Source organism: Pecten maximus, chromosome 16, assembly GCF_902652985.1.
Source record: "Pecten maximus chromosome 16, xPecMax1.1, whole genome shotgun sequence".
In the NCBI taxonomy this organism is placed as follows: Eukaryota; Metazoa; Mollusca; class Bivalvia; order Pectinida; family Pectinidae; genus Pecten; species Pecten maximus.
In genome coordinates, this window is record NC_047030.1 from 17,346,708 (window position 1) to 17,369,663 (window position 22,956).

At 36.7% G+C, this 22,956-nt stretch overlaps 1 protein-coding gene across 1 annotated transcript; it reads right to left on the reverse strand.

Moving 5' to 3' along the window:
- Positions 1–10,173: 10,173 nt before the first annotated feature.
- On the reverse strand, positions 10,174–15,859 carry LOC117314828. Its single transcript, XM_033868934.1, has 4 exons — positions 15,671–15,859; positions 14,947–15,061; positions 11,706–11,944; positions 10,174–10,831 (listed from the first exon to the last, which is right to left on the reverse strand). The coding sequence occupies exons 3-4, from the start codon at positions 11,931–11,933 to the stop codon at positions 10,613–10,615; spliced, it is 447 nt and encodes a 148-aa protein (XP_033724825.1). The 5' UTR covers positions 11,934–11,944; positions 14,947–15,061; positions 15,671–15,859; the 3' UTR covers positions 10,174–10,612.
- Between the last annotated feature and the right edge of the window lie 7,097 nt (positions 15,860–22,956).

Below are 22,956 nucleotides of genomic sequence, written 5' to 3' on the forward strand. Positions count from 1 at the left end.
AAGTGTCTTTTATAGAGAAGTGACCTTTATACAATTATGGTAATTACTTGGTTCAATGGGATATGTCCCTTAAAAACGAAGACCAACTATATATATATACATGTATTATATATCTGCTGATGTATAAGGATTTTAGTAACAGAGCCAATGCCGTTCATACTAGATTGGTTGGGTATTAGGTTCCTCTCCTGATGTATAATGATTTAGGTAATAGAACCAACGCCGTTCATACTAGATTGGTTGGGTATTAGGTTCCTCTCCTGATGTATAATGATTTAGGTAATAGAACCAACGCTGTTCATGCTAGATTGGTAGGGTATTAGGTTCCTCTACTCCACCTGATTTATGATATTTAAACATTAACAAATGAATGAAAATTAAATGATTAAAGATATATGATTTATTGATTTTATTTTCAAGATTAATCTGACACAAAATTTATATTCAAAGTTTTGTTTTTATATTAATATTTGAAAGTAGCAGTTTCAAAATGATTCCTCGCAAAGTGAGACTATAGCAGGACGGAATTCAGAGAAATATTACGTTTTTGAGAGTTACTTAGACAACAGTTACAGTACATTGGTGTATAGATTTGGTATGCTGCCTGATTACTATGTACTAGATATTGACCTTGGGCCAATATTATAACAATGGTATTTTGTATTTTGTAAACTCTTCTGTCCAGATTACTGTCATTAGTAATGTGTAGATTGAAAAGTTGATAAAATCATGTTATAAAAATATGAATAGAGACTTAATTAAAATGATATATACGAAAAATGACTTAAAATCATTTAAAAATACGAAAAAGAGACTTAATTTTAAATGATATATACGAAAAACGACTTAAAATCATTTAAAAATACTAATATGTGACTCAAGTTAAAATCATGTTATAAAAATATGAAATGTGACTTTGATTAACCAAAATCATGTTATAAAAATGTGAAATGTGACTTAAATTAACTAAAATCATGTTATTAAAAACTAAAATCATGTAATAAAAATGTGAAATGTGACTTAAATTAACTAAAATCATGTTGTATAAAACAATAAACACGAAAATGTGACTTCACCATTTTCTCATTTCTAACATTTGTATAAATTTTTCAAAGTCTATGCAATAAAATGTTTATACATAAAATTGATACAATTCAATGTGTCAGTCATGCATGAAAAAACAACTTTCCTCTGCTTTTTGTATATACACCATGGCAAATTTGTCATTAAAAGCTGGAGAAAAAAAGTGACAGAAGAAAAATTGTAGCTGTTTTTTTCTTCTTATTAAAACAACGTTTATTGTATAATTCTATTAAATTATATTTGTATTTTACTAATTTATATAAAAATAAAGTTAGTTTACTTCAATATATCATAAGTATCTTTGCATGGTTACATACTGATATCTGTTTGAGAGTGTGATTATTAAATTTTACAAGTAAAATGTGCTCTTGTAAATGTGTATGCATGTGCAATAGAACCTTGTCTAAAACCATGCAGCATATTATTGGCTCATTACATCTTTTTTTAACATTATAATGTATGAGTTATCTTGTATATTTCATATCTTCCATTTGATGCAGATTGCTTCAAAATAGTTATATATCCTCATTTAGTATGATTTCCACTGTGTATTTTGAAGTATGGATTTATATTGCAATATATCTCCTTGTGTAGTTAATGGTGTATTCATGCAATAATTGATGATGTAGTGATGACTCCTGTTCAAATGTGATACAATACTGTAAATGAACACCAGAATGTGATAATGCCTTGTTGTTTAATTTTCAAATTGATAAATTTAATTTTTGGCATCAAAACATTAATTTGGTAAAATTGAAATTGTCCTAACAAGTACATTTGTATGAATGTCCAGAATCTCAGTAAGTTCAAATAAATAATTATATTTTAATTTTTGATTTAAAAAAAATTAATATTGATTTTTTTTTTTTTTTTTTTTTTAATTAAAAAGTCAATATTTCCAAATAAGATAAGATAATCAATTTCAATAAGGCGTAATGAATTAAAACTATACATTGTATCATCCTATAAGGTGAAACTAAATATTTTTCAAATGCCCTTGTTAGATCGATTCCATGTAACATGGTAAAATTGTCCTTGTGAATATATTAAAACTGCGTTTTTATGGTTGTAAAGTAATTTCATGATTATATGTGGTTAAAGGTTAGGAAGTGTCAGTAGTTTTAAAAACTAGGAGTTGATAAGCAGTTTTTGTGAGACCTGAATCAAGAACTGTCATTTAAAAAAAAAATATTGCAAATTTAATATTGACAGTAATATGTCAATATAATTTTAAACTTTAAAACATTGACCAGAGATAAATCAATATTATTAATAATAATAAAAAAAATACTTTATTGGTTGTGTATTATTTGTAGTATTGTTCCACTGAACACCATATTCATTTATCACACTTTGTTTAATTAGATTTAAACAATTAATTTGTACTTTATTATTTTATTATAGACTCCGTTGTAATTAAATGCTGTAAACTTTGTTTATGGGACCATATTGATATTATCTCTAGTTTTCCTTATGGATTATGTAAATTTGGGACACTGTGTACCATTTTGGTTTGTTGTATACCTATGTATAATTGGAATACCCTGTATATGATCCTATATAGAATTAGTGCTATTTAATGAAGTTAGGATGTCTTTAATTGATTTAAAACCATATTTATTAGAATACATTTACATATACACTTGTAATGTTCCAAACTTCAATTTTAGATAAAAGACGCACAGTGCTCAAAAATGCAGTTAATGCCCAGTTCTTACATGTAAAGGTTTCAATTTCACTTTTTATGTTAAAATGATTAAGAGTTCTTAATTTGACACCCGGCCATGATTTACTTAATGCTATAGATTTTAAAAAGAAAATACCATCAGATTTATATAATTTGTATCCATTTGTATCACATAGCGATAGAGGCACTCCATGGTGTGGCGTCTGTCGGGGGTCAATTTTTTTTTCCATTTAAACAAATTCTTCTCAATAACCAGTTGGCCCAGAGACCAGAAATTGGGCCTGTAGCATGCTTTGGTGAAGGGCTACTGAGTTTGTTCAAAAGAATGACCTTCAACTACATTCAGGTTCAAGGTGGTGAAATATGCCAAAATTAAAGCTTTCTGACTTTTTCTCAGTAAACATGAGGCCCAAAAATGCAGGTGAGTGATACATGCCCCTTTTGCCTCTTGTTTCCTGGCTGAACTGGTTTGGTCCTATTACATATTGGAATGATAAACGTCCTGAAATGATTATTTATTAAAACTTGTGAAAAAGTATATTTTTATTATGTATAGATAATGATTGTATTGTTATATATGACAAATGTTAATTTTGATTTGATGTAAATAATACGGTATGCACGTTCTTATTGGTATAATTTTATATCGATGTAGACTTTCCTTGAATTAGCAAATAAAGGTGTTAAGATGCTGGAGCATGTGAAACAATTACTCCTTGTTTTGTTGTTGATAAATATTAAGACAGATCTGTAATGAACAACTTAATTGTTTCTCTTTGTGCCTTTTATAGGATCCCAACAGGGGAAATGTAAAATATAATGTCATATAAAATGTACAGCAGTTGTTATAAAGCGATGATAATTTACTGATAATGTGTTGATCACCCCAAACCAACTTTGTTCCCTGGTGTTGTATAGATTGTGTGTATACTATATCTCAAGCAGGAAATGGAGACATAACATAACTACTGCCTCTCACTATATTCATAGTTGAAACCTTTCCACTTGGATGTATAGTCCCCATTTTAAAATTGCGGTTATTAGCTCACCTGCCCAAAGGGCAAGTGAGCTTATGCCGTGGTGCGGCGTCCGTCGTCAACTTTTTCATTTAAACAACTTCTTCTCAATAACCAAGAGGCCCAGGGACTTGATATTTGGTCTGTAGCATTGCTGCGGGGAAGGGCTACCAAGTTTGTTCAAATAAATGACCTTGACCTTCATTCAAGGTCACATGGGTCAAATAGGCTATAATCTTCAAACGACTTCTCAATAACCAAGAGTCCCAGGGACTTGATATTGGGCCTGTAGCATGCTGGGGTGAAGGGCTACCAAGTTTGTTCAAATAAATGACCTTGACCTTCATTCAAGGTCACAAGGGTTAAATAGGCTATAATCTTCAAACGACTTCTTCTCAATAACCAAGAGGCCCAGGGACTTGATATTGGGCCTGTAGCATGCTGGGATGAAGGGCTACCAAGTTTGTTCAAATAAATGACCTTGACTATCATTCAAGGTCACATGGGTCAAATAGGCTATAATCTTTCAAACGACTTCTTCTCAATAACCAAGAGCCCAGGGACTTGATATTGGGCCTGTAGCATGCTGGGGTGAAGGGCTACCAAGTTTGTTAAAATAAATGACCTTGACTATCATTCAAGGTCACATGGGTCAAATAGGCTATAATCTTCAAAAGACTTCTTCTCAATAACCAAGAGGCACAGGGACTTGATTTTTGGCCTGTCTGTAGCATGCTTAGAGCCAAGAGTCACCAAGACCCGATCTTAGGCCAATAGTATGCTGGAATGAAGGACTAGAAAATATATTGACATGAATAAACCTAGCTTACTCTGATATTTGAATAAAGTTGTTATCAGCATAGTATCTGTAGAAATGACCTCAATCAACTGCAAATTTGCTGTAGAGCCAGGTGAGCGATACAGGCCCACTGTGCCTCTTGTTTATAAAATATATCTATATACTGTCTGGGAGTACTGTGTGAATAGCGGTTTTATATGGTATTCTTTTACTCATGTTATAGGTATAAAAAAAAAAACAAGCTTTAGCGAGTGGTTTTTGTGACTTTGGAAAACTAGCTAACGAGAGTGAGAGAAATACCATATACCCTGGTACAACAACTTCGAGTTTGTGTGACCTGTTTCTGCCATAACAGAAAGCTATTCATAGGATTAATGGACCTGTTTTGTGTCAACGCGTGTTCTTTTCATAGTATTAGCTGGGATGTAAGGATATGGTCTAAAGTGAAATGCCACTAATTGATGTGCAAAACTGACAATTGCGAAAATATATGGAAATATTACGATTTATTACAAATCATGACAAATAATAGCAAGTTTATTCTTTTCAAAGCAGACAATTACTAAAAAATCAATATCTATTTTTTTTTAAATATTACAAAACAACTGCGAACAACTTGTGTGTTATTATTTCCGGGACCTTGTGAAGCGGCCTTCAAGTGTTAGCCAATCCTAACACATTAAATCTTTTGATTAGAAATTAGCCATAGTTCACCGTGTCAACCAATCAAAAGGCATTCAGAGTTTATTCCACGTGTGGTAAAATGAATGTTATTCTACAGTTGTAATGATTATTTCATGCCCCGGGAGTTGAATAACACCCACATATTGCGATAGAACTTAGTTTAATACATTTTAAATATATATTTGATGCAGCAAACAACAAGACAACAAAATGCATACTCGTGTGTGTTTTGGTTGGCATAGGACTACTCTCTGCAATACATATGTTTCCGGACTCAATTATTGCTGGACTTGATATGTTTCTTGACTTGAACATTGCTCAATTCTTGATATATGCCATACCTTCTGGTGGAATACAAATTCTCCCTTCAGCTCAAGTATCTTATCCCAACTATTCTTGATACCCCGATTTTATGTATTTCGTGATTTTCTGTCTATGATGATCAATGCAAAGACAAGAACAATGTTCATTGAGAATGACTTCAGTCAACAACTTCTACCAGACCTTCCTAATAAACTTCCATGTGACAGGCAAGTGAATGTTTGTGAGAGGACAGGAAAACTCTCATTGTTAACTCCACGATACAGCTAATGTCCACCGACTACTCGCGTTCACATCAGGAACCTGCATCTAGTAATGTGGCCTTTAACCACGAGAATTCGGCCAAATGTATTAAGTGTAATACAAAATTATAAGCATTGGATTAATAACAACTGTCTTAAGGTTTCAGACAATACTGTACTATGGTTGGAAGCAAATAGCAGCACAGCATATATACATCCAAGAAATGTTCATCGTCTAACTTCTTGTGCATGAATGAGAAAAATAATACAACCATGAATAGGAATATCTCTGGCAGTATTCTTTAGGATAGTTTGGTTTGGTTTTGTATCGTTTGGTGTAATTTCAACAGCTAATGTCATTTAAGGACAGCCTCCCCTGTGTGTGAAATGCATGTGTGTGGTGAGTGTGTATGTTTTGGGTATGAGGTAAGTTGTAATAGCGCGAAACTGGTGTCAACATTATAGTACCACCTCACCAAAGCATACTGCCGAAGACATCCAGCAGGACACCCCACCCAGTCACATTAGACTGACAACGGGCAAACCATTTGTCCCACTCCCAAAATGCTGAGCGCTAAGCAGGAGTAGCAACTACCATTGGTATATCTCGGCCAGGGGACCAAACCCAAAGGCTTCCTCATAGGGGCGCCCGTTTAACTATGGCCAAAAGTGAGGCATTATCAGGGAGACATTAGTAAGAAGAAAGTTGTTTAGAAAGAAGAGAAAGTTGCCTCTTACGATCATGCAATGGGGACAGTAGATACAATTATTAAGCCCTACCTGCAAGACTAATTGGTGGGAATTGATAATAGGGCTGTTGCTCTTACAGGTTATGTCTGTGAAGATGACGCTAATAGTGATCTAGATGTGTGTGAACATTGTAAACAGCACTGTCGCCTAACATGTATGTGGAGCCAAACTGACTGTATCACGACTGCTTGTTTAGGTTGTAAAACCAGCATAGAACAGGAGGATGAGACCAACTAGATATATATTTACATATATCACTCTCAAGTGTCTCCTTCGACGAGGAGGGATTGTCAACTTCATCCATATATGTCCCGCTGCTCTGAATAAAGAACCGTAATTCCGGTGTTCAAGAATAAAGGAAGTACAACCTAGATGAAAAATTGCCGTAATTGTAGTGATAAGTAAAATCCTTGAGGCCTTATTACTGACTTTTGTTCATTGCAAAGATCCAAAATTCTCTTCAGCGAAGCTATACATCGCGAGCATTACCTCTAATGACTGTCACTGTTCAAGGAGAAGTTTTACGAGATTCCAGAGATAAAAAGAAAGACATCTACTCGGCTTATCTAGATGCTAAACCAGCCTTTGACGTGGTTAACCACAATGGTCTCCTTATGAAGGGTTTTCTTGCAGGAGTTGACAGCAAACCATGGAGAGTAAATACATGACCTACACTCTAGGGCTGTTGGTGGCGTAAAATGGAAAATAGAACAACTATCGGACAGTTTCCAAAAAGTGATAATGAACGGATTCAGAGATGCAGGCATCTGCAAAGTTCTTGATTTGTAATAAGTGCTGGTAGTGCTGTATGCCCTGTTACATGTTGTATACATTTGGAATTGTCAATAAATATCGTTACTTAGTATTTTGTTTGTTTGTGTTGTATATAAAACTCACTATCTGTTGTATAGAATACGCGAAATTTTACATACGCTAAAATAAGCAGATATACGGTATTACAAGGAGTAGGAAAGAGAGGGTAACTGAGTATGGAACTCTACAAAGACTATACATGTGTATGACTTCCGAAATCGTATATAAAATACTGAACTCGGCATCAAGGTTATAGTACCACTGATCACTGCAGTGTACCAACCTGTGTTGTCACTATACATTCTACGTGATGTTGCGGTAGATTGCATTTCTAGGGAGCAGTATATACTACAATCCGCAACAAAGAGCCGTGTCTTGATGGTTCCATCATCTAGTCGTACTGGTAATCGACTACAGACTCTAGCACGTATGTATTGGAGCTCATCCCATCATTTCATGATATCAAGAGCATGGTCACACATCCGACAATTCAGCGGGATAATAAATATGCTGCTCCAGCCACTATCGATTCAAATATACAAAAAGTCAGGCATTGGATGAACACTTTAATGAAGCCGGGATTGCATGTTGAGAATAGACTAGACCCGATACTTGACTGTATCTGAGTGTGTTACCAAGCATGGGTTGGAAATCTGTCTCCCGAAAAGTTCGCAGAGACTTGAAATCTTCCCGAAGAAGATTATATATATATACAGTGGTGTATGTCCTGACAGGAATTATCACGGTGAAAAGTGCTAAATCATCAGTTTGTATCTACTACGGAATGGTAAATCAGCTACTTCAGTCTATCTAGCATGGGAAGACAATACGCCTAAAGACGGCTTTGTATTCAGAACGTATCCTTTGCCAATTGGTTTCAGGAAATGAGGAGGTTAACCAGAATTTACAAGAGCCTCTTTCTATGTTCGAAGAGCCACCACCGTCATGGAAATTGAAGTGGCGGTTCAGGAAAGCTATCGACTCTCATTGTAAATAAACCATATCCTTAACCCACGCCATCTTAATGTGGATGTATTTATACCAGAATGACACCATCCCATTTTGAATACAATTCCTGGGAGTTCAAGAGACGTCACTGAACTGCAAACGTGTCTACTATTAGCAACACATACCTTTGTTCTCCGGGCAAACCGAAGTACCTTCAAGCAGAACAAAGTGCAGGCTACTTCTTTATCATGTAAAGGGAAGATGGAACAAAGGAACATTTCCATCAGACTGGAAGCGCTCGACATGGTACAGATCATTATGGACAGTATAGTCGTATGTTTGATGTAAAACATGATGATGGGGCACATTGACCTTGTGAACTTTCATGACAGACGACTATGCTACTCGTTGCACGTCAAACAATTCAGCTTACTTGGCTGCCAAGACTAATGTGTAGAATAATAATGGACATACTTACCTTACGTTTGTACTATGTGCTTGGTGGTTTTGTGATTAAATAAAACTCATGTCTGTATCTTTAATTGTCCTTACATGGTTGCTGCTAATTTTGTATATAGCGCTTATCAATTATATTCCTTAAAGCATGACAAGAACTTCTGACTTCCTATTAAGTGATGTTTTCTAACCAGGTACTTTTTGAATGTGTGGTACATAAGCTACTATTGTAGACCCTTTAGGTTCTCCTACGAGAAGCTTACTGATACAGATACAAATTAGTTGCTGTTGTGCTAAAGTATAATCACCAACCTCAATATGGCATGTACAATGTATTACACTTTAACCATTGACAGACCTGCGATTGACATTTTAAAAACATTGCGCTCGTCCCAGTCGTCATTCATTTTGTACAACTATGTTGACTTGATTCACGCATCAAAATTAATTTGTACCCACCGTGTAGTTATTATATTTACACATGTCTATAACGTATACAGCGTGCTTACATATTATAACCTTATTTACTGACAAAGATGGAACAGGCAAACCAACAGATATTACTTTTTTATCACATTTTCCCAGTGAAATATCAAAAATTATTCATTCTACAAAAGTGATATTTTTCATTAATCAAAAATATCATTTTTCTGATTTGACCAATCAAAGCACTGCTTGCAAACGACAATGGGAGAATTTTAAAGCTGGCCCGGTAGATTTTGTTATAAAATGTAATCAACAGAATACCAAACAGTATCTTCAATAATAGCAAATATATTTCACGAGTGTGGCTAATATTTTGATATCCTTGACTCGTGCGGGCTAATATTTGATATGTTTACGAGTGAAAGATATCAAAATATTAGCCCCACTCCTGAAATATATTTGTCATAACTGAAGACACCGTAAGATACCTCTATTTAAACTACATTATGACCAACAAATATAATTATCATCATTTATATGAGTTTAAACAACCTCTCAAGGTCGCTCTTTGTACAAGAGCATTCTGTATATGGCACGTTTTGTTGAGGTCCATATAACATCCGTATATTTAAGCATTGATGTGTGAATCCGCGTAGAAGTTTGCAAACAAAATTTGTTTCATACCCCGATGAAACTAAAAAAATGACATCAACGCTTATAATTAATTTTTGAAAATGATTTTCTAATTTAAATCATGTTTTATGTACCATTTTACTGGTTTTAAATGGGATTCTTTTTCTCAAATCAATACGCAACGTCAATTGTCGTATTGTGACGTCACATTTTTCGCGCCATTCTCGGAATTTCTTTCAAAAAAGAATGTAAAGAATTTTTCGACCAATCACATTTGAGTATTTACCATGAAAACAAAGAAAAATTAATTATTATTCTATATACAATGTTTTGTCCAGTTAAACATTAGGTCTGTAAATATGTGTAATAAGTCGTTTGAGATCAATACTACTGTTATGTATAGTTGTTTATACAACGTTTTGTCGAGTTCTTCATGAATTCCAAACATAATTGCATATACCACGTTATATCAATGTCCACATAACTTCCATACATAGTGGTTTATACCACGTTTTGTCGAGTTCCACATAACCTCCATACATAGTGGTTTATACCACGTTTTGTCGAGTTCCACATAACCTCCATACATAATTGTATATACCACGTTTTGTCGAGTTCCACATAATTTCTGAACATAATTCTATATAACCTCCAAACATGATTGTATACACCACGTTTGTCGAGTTCCACATAACCACTGGTCATAATTGTATACACATTATGTCAGTTTCGAAATAAAATGCCAAATTGCTTCTCACACATCCTTCATGGATACTTCACACAGGCTCCAGTCATCTTTGTTGTTACTCTTCATGATGATATGAACGTCAGAACACTGTGAGAGTGATTGACATTCACATTCTAAATCACACTGATTCAGGGCATTAACGGTGTTATTTGATACAAGTTTACAGAATACCATATCCGAATCGATGTTGCATCTGGCATTGTTAGATGGTCCAGAAACTCCAACCTGAAAATGTAAGATGGATACTATAGAATCGGATATCAAATCAAATGGTTTTATTATTTTCCAGTTTTAACATTTGTGTATGTCCATTTCGATTTCACTGACTTCCCTTCTGAATTTAAACACTTTTGACCTCCAGTATGACTGGCGAGTCCTAGAAGGACTATACAACTGTATGATGTACCTAACATCACTGACGAGTCCTAGAAGGAAGGAATAGCTGTTTGATGTCCCTAACATCACTGGCGAGTCCTAGAAGGACAAAACAGCTGTATGATGTCCCTAACATCACTGGCGAGTCCTAGAAGGACGATACAGCTGTATGATGTACCTAACATCACTGGCGAGTCCTAGAAGGACGATACAGCTGTATGATGTACCTAACATCACTGACGAGTCCTAGAAGGACGATACAGCTGTAGGGTACCTAACATCACTGACGAGTCCTAGAAGGAAGGAATAGCTGTTTGATGTCCCTAACATCACTGACGAGTCCTAGAAGGACGATACAGCTGTATGATGTCCCTAACATCACTGGCGAGTCCTAGAAGGACGATACAGCTGTATGATGTCCATATCATCACTGACACAACTGTTTCTCCCTAACATCACTGGCAAGTGGGGGATGGGGGCAGCTGGTACAATTCTTACACAGGGAGGTAAATGGAGAGAACGGGAATTCATTTTGGAATGTGTTATGAACTTTTACAAACAGAAATCAATGTGAACTTTCCTATAATTACAAATACATATGTTGAACTGGTTTGTCGAAGCAAAAATGGGATAGACAGTTTTGTTTTATTCAATACATATTCCAGAAAAAACATGTATATGGTGAAACAAAGTAATAACTTAATATCGGATATTTGAAGCTTACCAGAAGACTTTTCTGTCCAATACGTGTACACTCTATAGCTTCCCCTGTGGTGCTGACTATAAATCGCTTTGACGTCACACCAAAGAGACTTAGTCTTGTTAACCTCAACCAGAGGGAGGAAGGGGAATCTCCTGGCACGGGTAAACGTATACACGTGTGTAAGTCCTGGTCCAGGGTGTATGGTGTCATTCGCAACATCGCATTGTTCTGGTCCTTTTCTATTTTCATATAATCTTTTGCTGAAACACGAACACAAATATTTCATATTGATTTATGAAAATATTTCGGTTAAGTTTTATTATACAAATAAGGTATGGGTTAAGTGATATAGCAAGTTTTCCGAGGCATTTGGAATAGTTGAGGGAGACAAGAAATTATATACAAATGTATATACCCCTCAACTCCTTACTTTAACCATTCTATTATACCGATACAGACGAGGAGATATTTTGAACTCAAACATATTTGTAAAAGGTTTTTATAGCTAGCTCCTTTCAATTAGATGTCAATGGAACCAGAAATAAATTTAATAGGATATGAATGACCTACATTTCATTAAAAATCAAAGGAATATATTCAATGGCATTGGATTTGCCTTGGTAAATAATATGTCGTTGATGATATTCCGGTTTCATGTCCGGATAAATGATTTTACAACATAGTTACGGTCTACTGTGTTTTAGCTCGCAGACACCGGACTAAAACACATATTCGCAAAGACGAGATATACAATGTAATCGATTAAACCAGTTACTATCATATATGAAGTTAATAAAATAGAGGTGCATTAATTCAATTTATCTTATCGATAAAGGATCTAAATATAATTTTCTTCACATGTCTCCAAGAAAACGCATAAAAGTATATTTATAAATGAAATATGACATCACGTTATCCAGCAAATTGAACTACAAGTTTAAAAACAAAACAAAACACATTCTATGTTTGCACTGATAAGGTGTTTTTCCGTTACTGTACAAAACACTAGTCATAGTACATGTTGAGTAGGTGGATACTGTATGGCACCCATACAAATATTTATATGATTGAGGCAATGGATGCCGACTAGGGAGCTACCTGGATTTAAGGGCGTGTACGTCTTACCCAGTGGCTAAATAAGTTCACCAACACTGGCCTTCAGGAGAGTCAGAGGAGACCTAAGACCTAGAATAATAATATCTGCCACGTGGCCTAAAGACAAGGGACTAGAGATCAATCTAAAAACATTTCCTCCAGAACGAAATATAATGGGTGCTAGTATATGGAAGGACGATTTTGCTTTTCATAAAGTTGAAATATGGAATAATCTATTAGAAGAAGTAATTTCGCCACCAACTGTCATGAATAGATTCGATATTAGATTGTTATTGGGCAGGCAGATCAAAGACCTTACATACATTATGTACTCTAAGTAAGAAATCCTGTAGGAATTGGAGATATTGTCACAATAGATGTATTTCACTGTTGTTATCTTATGATGGAGTCGAGGATCATGTACCGGAAATAAATTAAATTTCACTTAATATCTAAACAAAAGCTCTGTAAATATACAATCTTTCTGGATTGATCAAGTAATTTTTTTTCTTTCTTTTGTTTAAAATGATCAATGTCGCCGCTGATACCGTCTCCTCTGGGAGGATGTTTCATATAAGCATAATGCGAAGAAAAATGTATATCTATGTTTGACTACAGTTTATGGTATGACCTCGAGTTCCTTGAATATTTAACTCAACCTGCCACATCTTTCGAATGTTTGATTCTCTGCTATCGTAGTTGTTGTCGGTTACATCTCCAGCTAATACCCGCACTGGAGAATTATGTAGCAATTCAAAAGTTTAATCATTTAGTAGTTTTTTCGGATAATTAATAACATGGAGTTTGCCTTTCTAAATTTCTTAAGTGATCTTCGAATGAAGAAGCACTCTATGTAATCATCCCTATTATCATCTCTCCTAAATATTCACTTGTAAGGAGAATCTACCCTCTAAGGATGAAATAACAAAATTGTTTTCTTAATTTTAAGTTACAAATAGGTATGATTTATTTCCTGTATTAACGAAAGAATAAATCACAATAGTGCTTTCTCCTACTTTCTAATTTGTAATTACTCGTTTTCAACATACTGCATGAGGTTATGGCACGGACTTGGTCTTGTGCGTTTGCGACATTCGTCATTCTCCACAGTGCTGTCAGGAATACATTTCAACTTTCAAATTGTTCCAGGCAAGATCGGAAGGGTTGGGGTTCAATTGAGTTCTCAGGATGGAATATCATGGAGGATTTGTGTTTCTGGACTAACACGCAGGTGACATTAGCCTGTGATGGCTTCCATGTCTTTTGTGATTTAATGTAACAAGACAAGGCTTTCTCCAGTTTCTCCAGTTTAAACTATCTACCATGTCACTGACACTTCAGGTGTTGCAGCGTTTCTTTGGACTTTTCCCCCTATCTCATTTATTTTGTCTATTAGGTACGAGTCCAAGACTACTGGCATATACTTATAAAGGTCTGGTTAGATAGTTGTGTGCCTGCTCTATAAACGAAGTCTATTTGCTGTTTAGACTCCTCCGAATAAAGCCTTAAGCGCCGTTGTTAACATAGGAATACCATTTCAAATCTGACTAAATGATATGTGCCTTGCCAACTTGATGTAGCATATGACCGTATAATTTGTAAACGAGGTATGCTATAGTGTCATAAAAGACAGAGTTTTGAAAGATAAGGGCCAGTTTTTGCGAAATTGCTATGGCTAGTTCTTTCAGTAGACGATGCTTTAGTTATATCAGGCCCGCTAGTTTTTCATAGATGAACCAACAATAGAAAATTTGGAAATATCCTAAGGTGTATTGTGATTGTTTTTTTGTTTAGTCACAAATATGTATGATTTCTTCTCTGTTAAAACAATAGAGTTATACATGGGCTTCATTTCTTCCATGTATAACAGACTTGATAACATCCGCCAATGTAAACGCAGGTAAGGATCTGAGCGGAGTGTTCGATTCCAACCTTGGTTGGTGTGTATCGTTTTTTCGTGGAAACTTTTGTCACGGACCGGCTATTATTGTAGATTGTGTCCTTGGGTAAGACGTCATACGTAGGCACTTAATCCTATCATCCAAATCAACCCGCATAAAAAAACTAACATTACAAATCGTGGTCGATTTTGGTTGTCTGCTCTGACAGTTTTGACACTAGATACTCTAATACAATGAATATCATAAGTCTCGTAAAGATTACTTACTTGATTGCCAAACAGCAGTGACATTACAAATCACAGTGCAAGGTTTGGTGGAAAAGTAAAAGTACGAGATGACCCTCGGGTACTCAAACAAGTACGTATTGCTGCCGCCTTCCCACTGAATAGAACGAAAACAAATCAAATAAGTACTTATTGCTGTCGCCATCCCACTGAATAGAACGAAAACAAATCAAACAAGTCCTTATTGTTGCCCCCTCCCCACTGGATAGAACGAAAACAAATCAAACAAGTCCGTATTACTGCCGCCTTCCCACTGGATAGAACGAAAACAAATCAAACAATTCCGTATTGCTGCCCCCCTCCCCACTGGATAGAACGATAAACAAATGAACAAAATGCTGGCATCTTCCCACTGAATTAAGTATAAGGAATGCAAACAATGATTACCTTTTCATGTTCACGCTATTGATAATTTAAAAAAGGACTTTTCTTTATGAAATTAGTACGCCGACCCTTTTGGCCAATTAATACGGACGTTATCTCTGTTATGGGATATATTTTAGCCAATATAAATGCTTGTCTCAAGCATGATAAAAAATTGTCTTATTATCTGTCAGTAGAATAAAGAGTCTTGCTGAATCAAGTATAAGTATTTTAATACTATATCAATTTAAAATACATATACATACAACGCGAATATATATTTATTCGTAAAAAGAGAAAATGACCAAGAACAAAGAACACAACAACAGAACAAAGAGCGTACCGCTATTGTCTCCCGGTGGTAGTAGGTGCCGTTTCTACTATAGTGGAACCAGAGGGGTTGGGCGGTGACGCCAGGTATTTTAACAACAGCTGTCGTAACTATAAAGTCCTGGTGAAATTCCTTAATTGAAAAGAGGCATATATAATGAATATTCAAATTACCTAAATAAATGATTTGAAGAGTTCTACACGGCTATATCACAGAAACATAGTTCTCAAATTCTTATCCGTGGTCATTTGGCCTTTAGCAACCAACCAGTGTCTTTCTCAACTCCTTCGCAATTTCGGTGTTAATGACTTACACACGATCTTTGTTACACTGCCCTATCATATGTCAATTACTACCGGAACACAACGGAGTAAGGGGTCTTGTTAAAAGTGCACAACACAGCGCACGTTCCAGGACTTGAACTAACGACCCTTCGGTCAGGTAGTCATGTGTCCTTCAACTATTACACCGTGCCTACTCTGGAGTTACCACGTGGTGTAGTCATTTTATCAAAATACAAATCAAACTATTGCGGAAGTCTAAATTCAATCATTAGACACTCTTGGTAGTCCTTTCCATTAACAAGTAGTACCATTTGACACTCTAGGTAGTCCTAACCACAAACATGTACTACCATTTGACACTAGGTAGTCCTAACCTCCACGGGGCCGCGGTGGCCGAGTGGTAAAGGTGTCCCGACACTTTATCACTAGCCCTCCACCTCTGGGTTGCGAGTTCGAAACCTACGTGGGGCAGTTGCCAGGTACTGACCGGAGGCCGGTGGTTTTTCTCCGGGTACTCCGGCTTTCCTCCACCTCCAAAACCTGGCACGTCCTTAAATGACCCTGGCTGTTAATAGGACGTTAAGCAAAACAAACCAAACAAACCAAACCTAACCACGAACATGTACTTCCATTTGACACTCTTGGTAGCCCCAACCTCCAACATGTACTACCATTTGACACTCCAGGTAGTCCTAACCTCCAACATGTACTACCATTTGACACTCTAGGTATTCCTAACCACGAACATGTTCTACCATTTGACACTCCAGGTAGTCCTAACCTTCAACATGTACAACCATTTGACACTCTAGGTAGTCCTAACCTCCAACATGTACTACCATTTGACACTCTAGGTAGTCCTAACCTCCAACATGTACTACCATTTGACACTCTAGGTAGTCCTAACGTCCAACATGTACTACCATTTGACACTCTAGGTAGTCCTAACCTCCATTATGTACTACCATTTGACACTCTAGGTAGTCCTAACCTTCAACATGTACAACCATTTGACACTCTAGGTAGTCCTAACGTCCAACATGAACTACCATTTGACACTCTAGGTAGTCCTAACCACAACCATGTACTACTATTTGACACTCTAGGTAGTCCTAACCTCCAACATGTACTACCATTTGACACTCTTGGTAGCCCTAACCTTCAACATGTACTACCATTTGACACTCTTGGTAGTCCTAACCTTCAACATGTACTACCATTTGACACTTTAGGTAGTCCTAACCACAACCATGTACTACCATTTGACACTCTAGGTAGTCCTAACCTCCATTATATACTACCATTTGACACTCTAGGTAGTCCTAACCACAACCATGTACTACCATTTGACACTCTAGGTAGTCCTAACCTCCATTATGTACTACCATTTGACACTCTAGGTAGTCCTAACCACAACCATGTACTACCATTTGACACTCGAGGTACTCCTAACCTCCATTATGTACTACCATTTGACACTCTAGGTAGTCCTAACCTCCATTATGTACTACCATTTGACACTCTAGGTAGTCCTAACCACAACCATGTACTACCATTTGACACTCGAGGTAGTCCTTACCTCCAACATGTACTACCATTTGACACTCTAGGTAGTCCTAACCACAAACATGTACTACCATTTGACACTCTAGGTAGTCCTAACCTTCAACATGTACTACCATTTGACACTCTAGGTAGTCCTAACGTCCAACATGTACTACCATTTGACACTCTAGGTAGTCCTATCCTTCAACATGTACTACCATTTGACACTCTAGGTAGTCCTAACGTCCAACATGTACTACCATTTGACACTCTAGGTAGTCCTAACCACAACCATGTACTACCATTTGACACTCTAGGTAGTCCTAACCTCCAACATGTACTACCATTTGACACTCCAGGTAGTCCTTACCTCCATTATGTACTACCATTTGACACTCTAGGTAGTCCTAACCACAACCATGTACTACCAATTGACACTCTAGGTAGTCCTAACCTCCAACATGTACTACTATTTGACACTCTAGGTAGTCCTACACCATGTACTACCATTTGACACTAGTAGTCCTACCACATGTACTACCATTTGACACTCTAGGTAGTCCTAACCTCCAACATGTACTACCATTTGACACTCTAGGTAGTCCTAACCTTCAACATGTACTACCATTTGACACTCTAGGTAGTCCTAACCACAACCATGTACTACTATTTGACACTCTAGGTAGTCCTAACCTTCAACATGTACTACCATTTGACACTCTAGGTAGTCCTAACGTCCAACATGTACTACCATTTGACACTCTAGGTAGTCCTAACCTTCAACATGTACTACCATTTGACACTCTAGGTAGTCCTAACCTTCAACATGTACTACCATTTGACACTAGGTAGTCCTAACCTCCAACATGTACTACCATTTGACACTAGGTAGTCCTAACCTCCAACATGTACTACCATTTGACACTAGGTAGTCCTAACCTCCAACATGTACTACCATTTGACACTCTAGGTAGTCCTAACCTTCAACATGTACTACCATTTGACACTAGGTAGTCCTAACCTCCAACATGTACTACCATTTGATACTAGGTAGTCCTAACCTCCAACCATGTACTACCATTTGACACTCTAGGTAGTCCTAACCACAACCATGTACTACCATTTGACACTCTAGGTAGTCCTAACCACAACCATGTACTACCATTTGACACTCTAGGTAGTCCGAACCTCCAACATGTACTACCATTTGACACTCTAGGTAGTCCTAACCTCCAACATGTACTACCATTTGACACTCTAGGTAGTCCTAACCACAACCATGTACTACCAATTTACACTCTAGGTAGTCCTAACCTCCAACATGTACTACCATTTGACACTCCAGGTAGTCCTTACCTCCATTATGTACTACCATTTGACACTCTACGTAGTCCTAACCACAACCATGTACTACCATTTGACACTCTAGGTAGTCCTAACCTCCAACATGTACTACCATTTTACACTCTAGGTAGTTCTAACCACGAACATGTACTACCATTTGACACTCTAGGTAGTCCTAACCACGAACATGTACTACCATTTGACACTCTGGGTAGTCCTAACCTCCAACATGTACTACCATTTGACACTCTAGGTTGTCCTAACCTCCAACATGTACTACCATTTGACACTCTAGGTTGTCCTAACCTCCAACATGTACTACCATTTGACACTCTTGGTAGCCCTAAAAAATGAAAAATTGACGAGCGTAATTCCAGTACATACTTACAATTGGTGGTTTGGTTATTGGTAGCTTTTCAAGCCAGACGGTTTTATTGTTGCTTATGAGCCTAGCAGTAAACGACATCTCTGTTGTGTTCACCTGTGGGCTGTCGTCGATAAAGGTAGCAACCATATCCATCTTGAGTAGTTGAGGTGTTACTCCGTCATGCGAAGCAAAAAATATATTTGTAAACGGGGATATCTCTACAATGACTTTCTCAATTGTTCCGTCTGTGCGTCTGTTTTGAAAAGGAAACACAATTCTTACTCAAAATCCGTCAAACGAGGGAGGCTATGGAGACACAATAATGGTAAAGTAAATTTTTTGTTGTATTTTCCCAAGAATTTCTCACATTTGTAAATGTGCTAAAAATTCTAAATTCATTCTGTCGTTTAGAAGAATTCATAACGATATAAAGGATTTCCCTAAATTTTCACTATTTGTACCACCACTATCCCCCCACCCCCCCCCCCCCACCCCCCACCCCCCCACCCCCCACCGACCCCCCTTTCCTGGCCTAAAATGATCCCCCACCCTTCGTTTAAACAACAATAGACCAAGTGAGCTAACAATGAACTCTTTAGAGTGCCCAAAAGATTTTTTAGCAACAGTAAACTTCCTTAGAAGGAATAAATGTATATATTCATAAGGTATCAACAGTAAAATAACTTCAAAATGAGACTGATGTGGAATGGAATAATATCAAGTCTATTTTATTGCATTTGACATTATTGAACGTTAAAATGACAAGTAACAAAAAAAGTAACAAGCGAGCAATCCATGCCAATTGGAAATTCATTTTTAGTTTGCCGGGGTGAATTTCGGGAGAGCTTTTGTTATACCCCTGGCTTCAGCATCAGGGCCAGTGTCCATAGCCAGCTACCATTGTCTTCACTATCATCATCAACAAGTGATGGAGTTTGCACTTCAGGCAGGTTACAAGTGGCTAGAGGTAGGGCGCTTGGAGGGGAAGGAGGATCATCCTGTACCATGGTGAATTCCCCATCCATAGAGTGTTAAGTGAGATTCCCTTCCTGTTCTGACACATCACCAAGTAACCTCCTCTACCCATCTATACCCAGACTTTGCAAACAGACTTTCTGGAACAGTCTCTTAAGTGTCTGTGTTAACTGATGTAGGACCTGTCTGCTGAGAGAATCTTGACATATCCTGCCTTGGAGGTGTACGACTGGGTCTCTCTACTATACTGGAGTGGCGGTATCGCCGACATACAAAGTAAAGTGTCAAAGTGTCCTTCATGGTGGATATCCTCGGTAGAAGTTGACATTTGTTTTTCTCTTGCTGGACAATGATGGGCCGGACTGACAAAACGCGATTAGAACTTGTCTCAGATGCCCCCCCCCCCCCCCCCCCCCCCCCCCCCCCAAAATGAAACTTTGAGAGTTCGCTTTTAAAGTATGATAAATTATGAATTATGAACACGGAGAAATCTTCGATAAATTGCACACTTTTGCGAGGTGACGGCAACAGATTACGTTTGACAGCTGCCAAAAAGTAAACGGTGGACACCATACTCTTGGTAATCGGAGATCTCCTATACTTTCATTGGCGATCATATCATATCAAAATCCATCAATACGAAAACAATCAATAAAACAGGTATTAATATTAAAACATGACTTTTTCCATAATGTACCTTGTACACGACTGTCGACTGCTACCGCAACCATGGTCTCTGAAAACCGGAATTGTCCAACAACACATTTTCTCGAAATTCCTTCCGCGCCAATGTAAACCCTTCGAGTGACACAATTATATTTTATATCACGTTGTTTATGTATAAAAAGTTGACATTCGATCACATTAATATCTCTCAACAATTTAGTATGATACATGGCAGTTAAAAGTGATTCTGGTGTTTTCATCGACGAGCGTAAGGTTATTGTAAATGTGAATCGCCTAAACATGGCGGACCAGCGCGAAGATATGTTGTTGTTGTAGGAGGACACCTTTGAATTTCGCCCATCAAGTACGATCAATTTGAGATTGCAAAATTGTGGTAGAGACTATACATTCTAGATAACTCTGTGCATCTTATCATCATTTATATAAGGATTTTCAACACCAGTCTAGCGTGTGATCTGTCGTTGAAATTTGTAAACAAACGCAGATGAAATTTACTACCCAAAATGGCGTGTTTCCACAACACCCTGGATATCTTTATTTTTTTTTAAATTTCAATATGTATACTTCTTATCGAAAATCCAAAATCGAACACCTCTTGTAAGGTTAAATATGTTTCTATGTCAATGTATCTGATTATTTATAACGAACCTGTAGCTGTCCCACCGTAAAAATAATTTTTAAAATCTCCTATGTTTTGTTCTCAAGTATTATTTGGCGTTTTTAATCTAATAACATATTGAATATTTCTGGCGGGAAGTCGCTTGACATGCAGATAGAATTTTATAACTTGTAACTTTTTTCATAGTCGAGATCTAAAAATTGCCATATACTATGCTCCCCCTTAAAGCCACATGCTCCCGAAGAAACATATATCAATGTTTACATTTTGAGCGTTGTACACTTTTAGGACTGATACATACCGAACAGATTATCGTGAATCAGAAAATGAAAGAAAATGTGTATTTATGAAAGTATACGGGGAATTCCCAAAAATAATAACTGTGGCTGCCGGACCAAGTTTCTCTGAAAATTAGTCCCACAATGCAACGGCGGGTTTTACAGTCCATACAAAAATGCGGAACGCCGAAAGCGTGGACCTGCGAAAACAGATTCTTCAAAAAAAAAGACGCAAAAGTCAGTGGAATCGGCAAAACCCGAGTATTTCCCTAGGAAAGGAAATGATTCGTTGGAACTTAGAGAGAAACGAAAAGGCAATAGACTCGAATTCCGATTTTGCCGGATGTCTATTGGATTGCTGCTTAGCTTTTGAACATTACAACTTCACCGATCTAAAATTGTATCGATGTTTTGTTGTATGTATATTGCTACATTTTAAAATTAGGTATTTAAATGTAAATAACGTTTGTTTATTTTGTAGTGTAGTGTTATAACCTCGTTCGCGGCTCCGTCACAAATATCGGGATAAAAATAAATGCGGCGAGTTATTTTTATACACTGATGTCTCAAGGACTCCCCTGGTCAAGCGTCCAGGCCAGTGGTTAAGCATCTTGGATTGCTATTAATACATGTGTGCAATTAGAATTTTAGGTTGTTTGGGAGTATGTAGCTTTAAAGTATATTCATTATCTATGTGTCTTTATTGTTAACACTTTTCCAATCATGATGTGTTACAGTGAATCCCGCTTATTATGATATTCTACTAGGCAGAAAAAACACAACTAGAACAACAGTACGATAACCTAACAATACAAATGAAATATACATTGGGTCCGTTACAATCACTAGACCTATATTATACTAAGTGTAGTAAGATATGGGGAATCAAGTAAATACAAATATACAAATAAAAATATTTTCTTTAAAACAAATAAAATAGACAATAAAATGATCGTTTCATGATTATATACCCGGAAGTCGGTTTCTTCATTAGAAAAAAAATATGGCCGACAGCATGTTTATCACCGACTTTTTTTAACAGATAAACTTTTTTTTTACCAAAATTATAATGTGAAATAGAAAATATTGTATTGGCTACTTTGATGATTAGCATCACTTTCAAAGTAATTTATGTATGTTCTATATTTGCGTTTGTGTTTTGTACAAACCCTTGTATAGAAAGGTGTTAATATCTTGTG

What these genes read in the sequence shown, in the direction of transcription:
- LOC117314828 (XM_033868934.1), bottom strand. Translation starts at nt 11,933, where the DNA reads ATGAAAATAGAAAAGGACCAGAACAATGCGATGTTGCGAATGACACCA. An exon ending in TTGGACAGAAAAGTCTTCTG is followed by an intron (nt 10,832 to 11,705) that starts GTAAGCTTCAAA and finishes TTACATTTTCAG; the next exon opens with GTTGGAGTTTCTGGACCATC.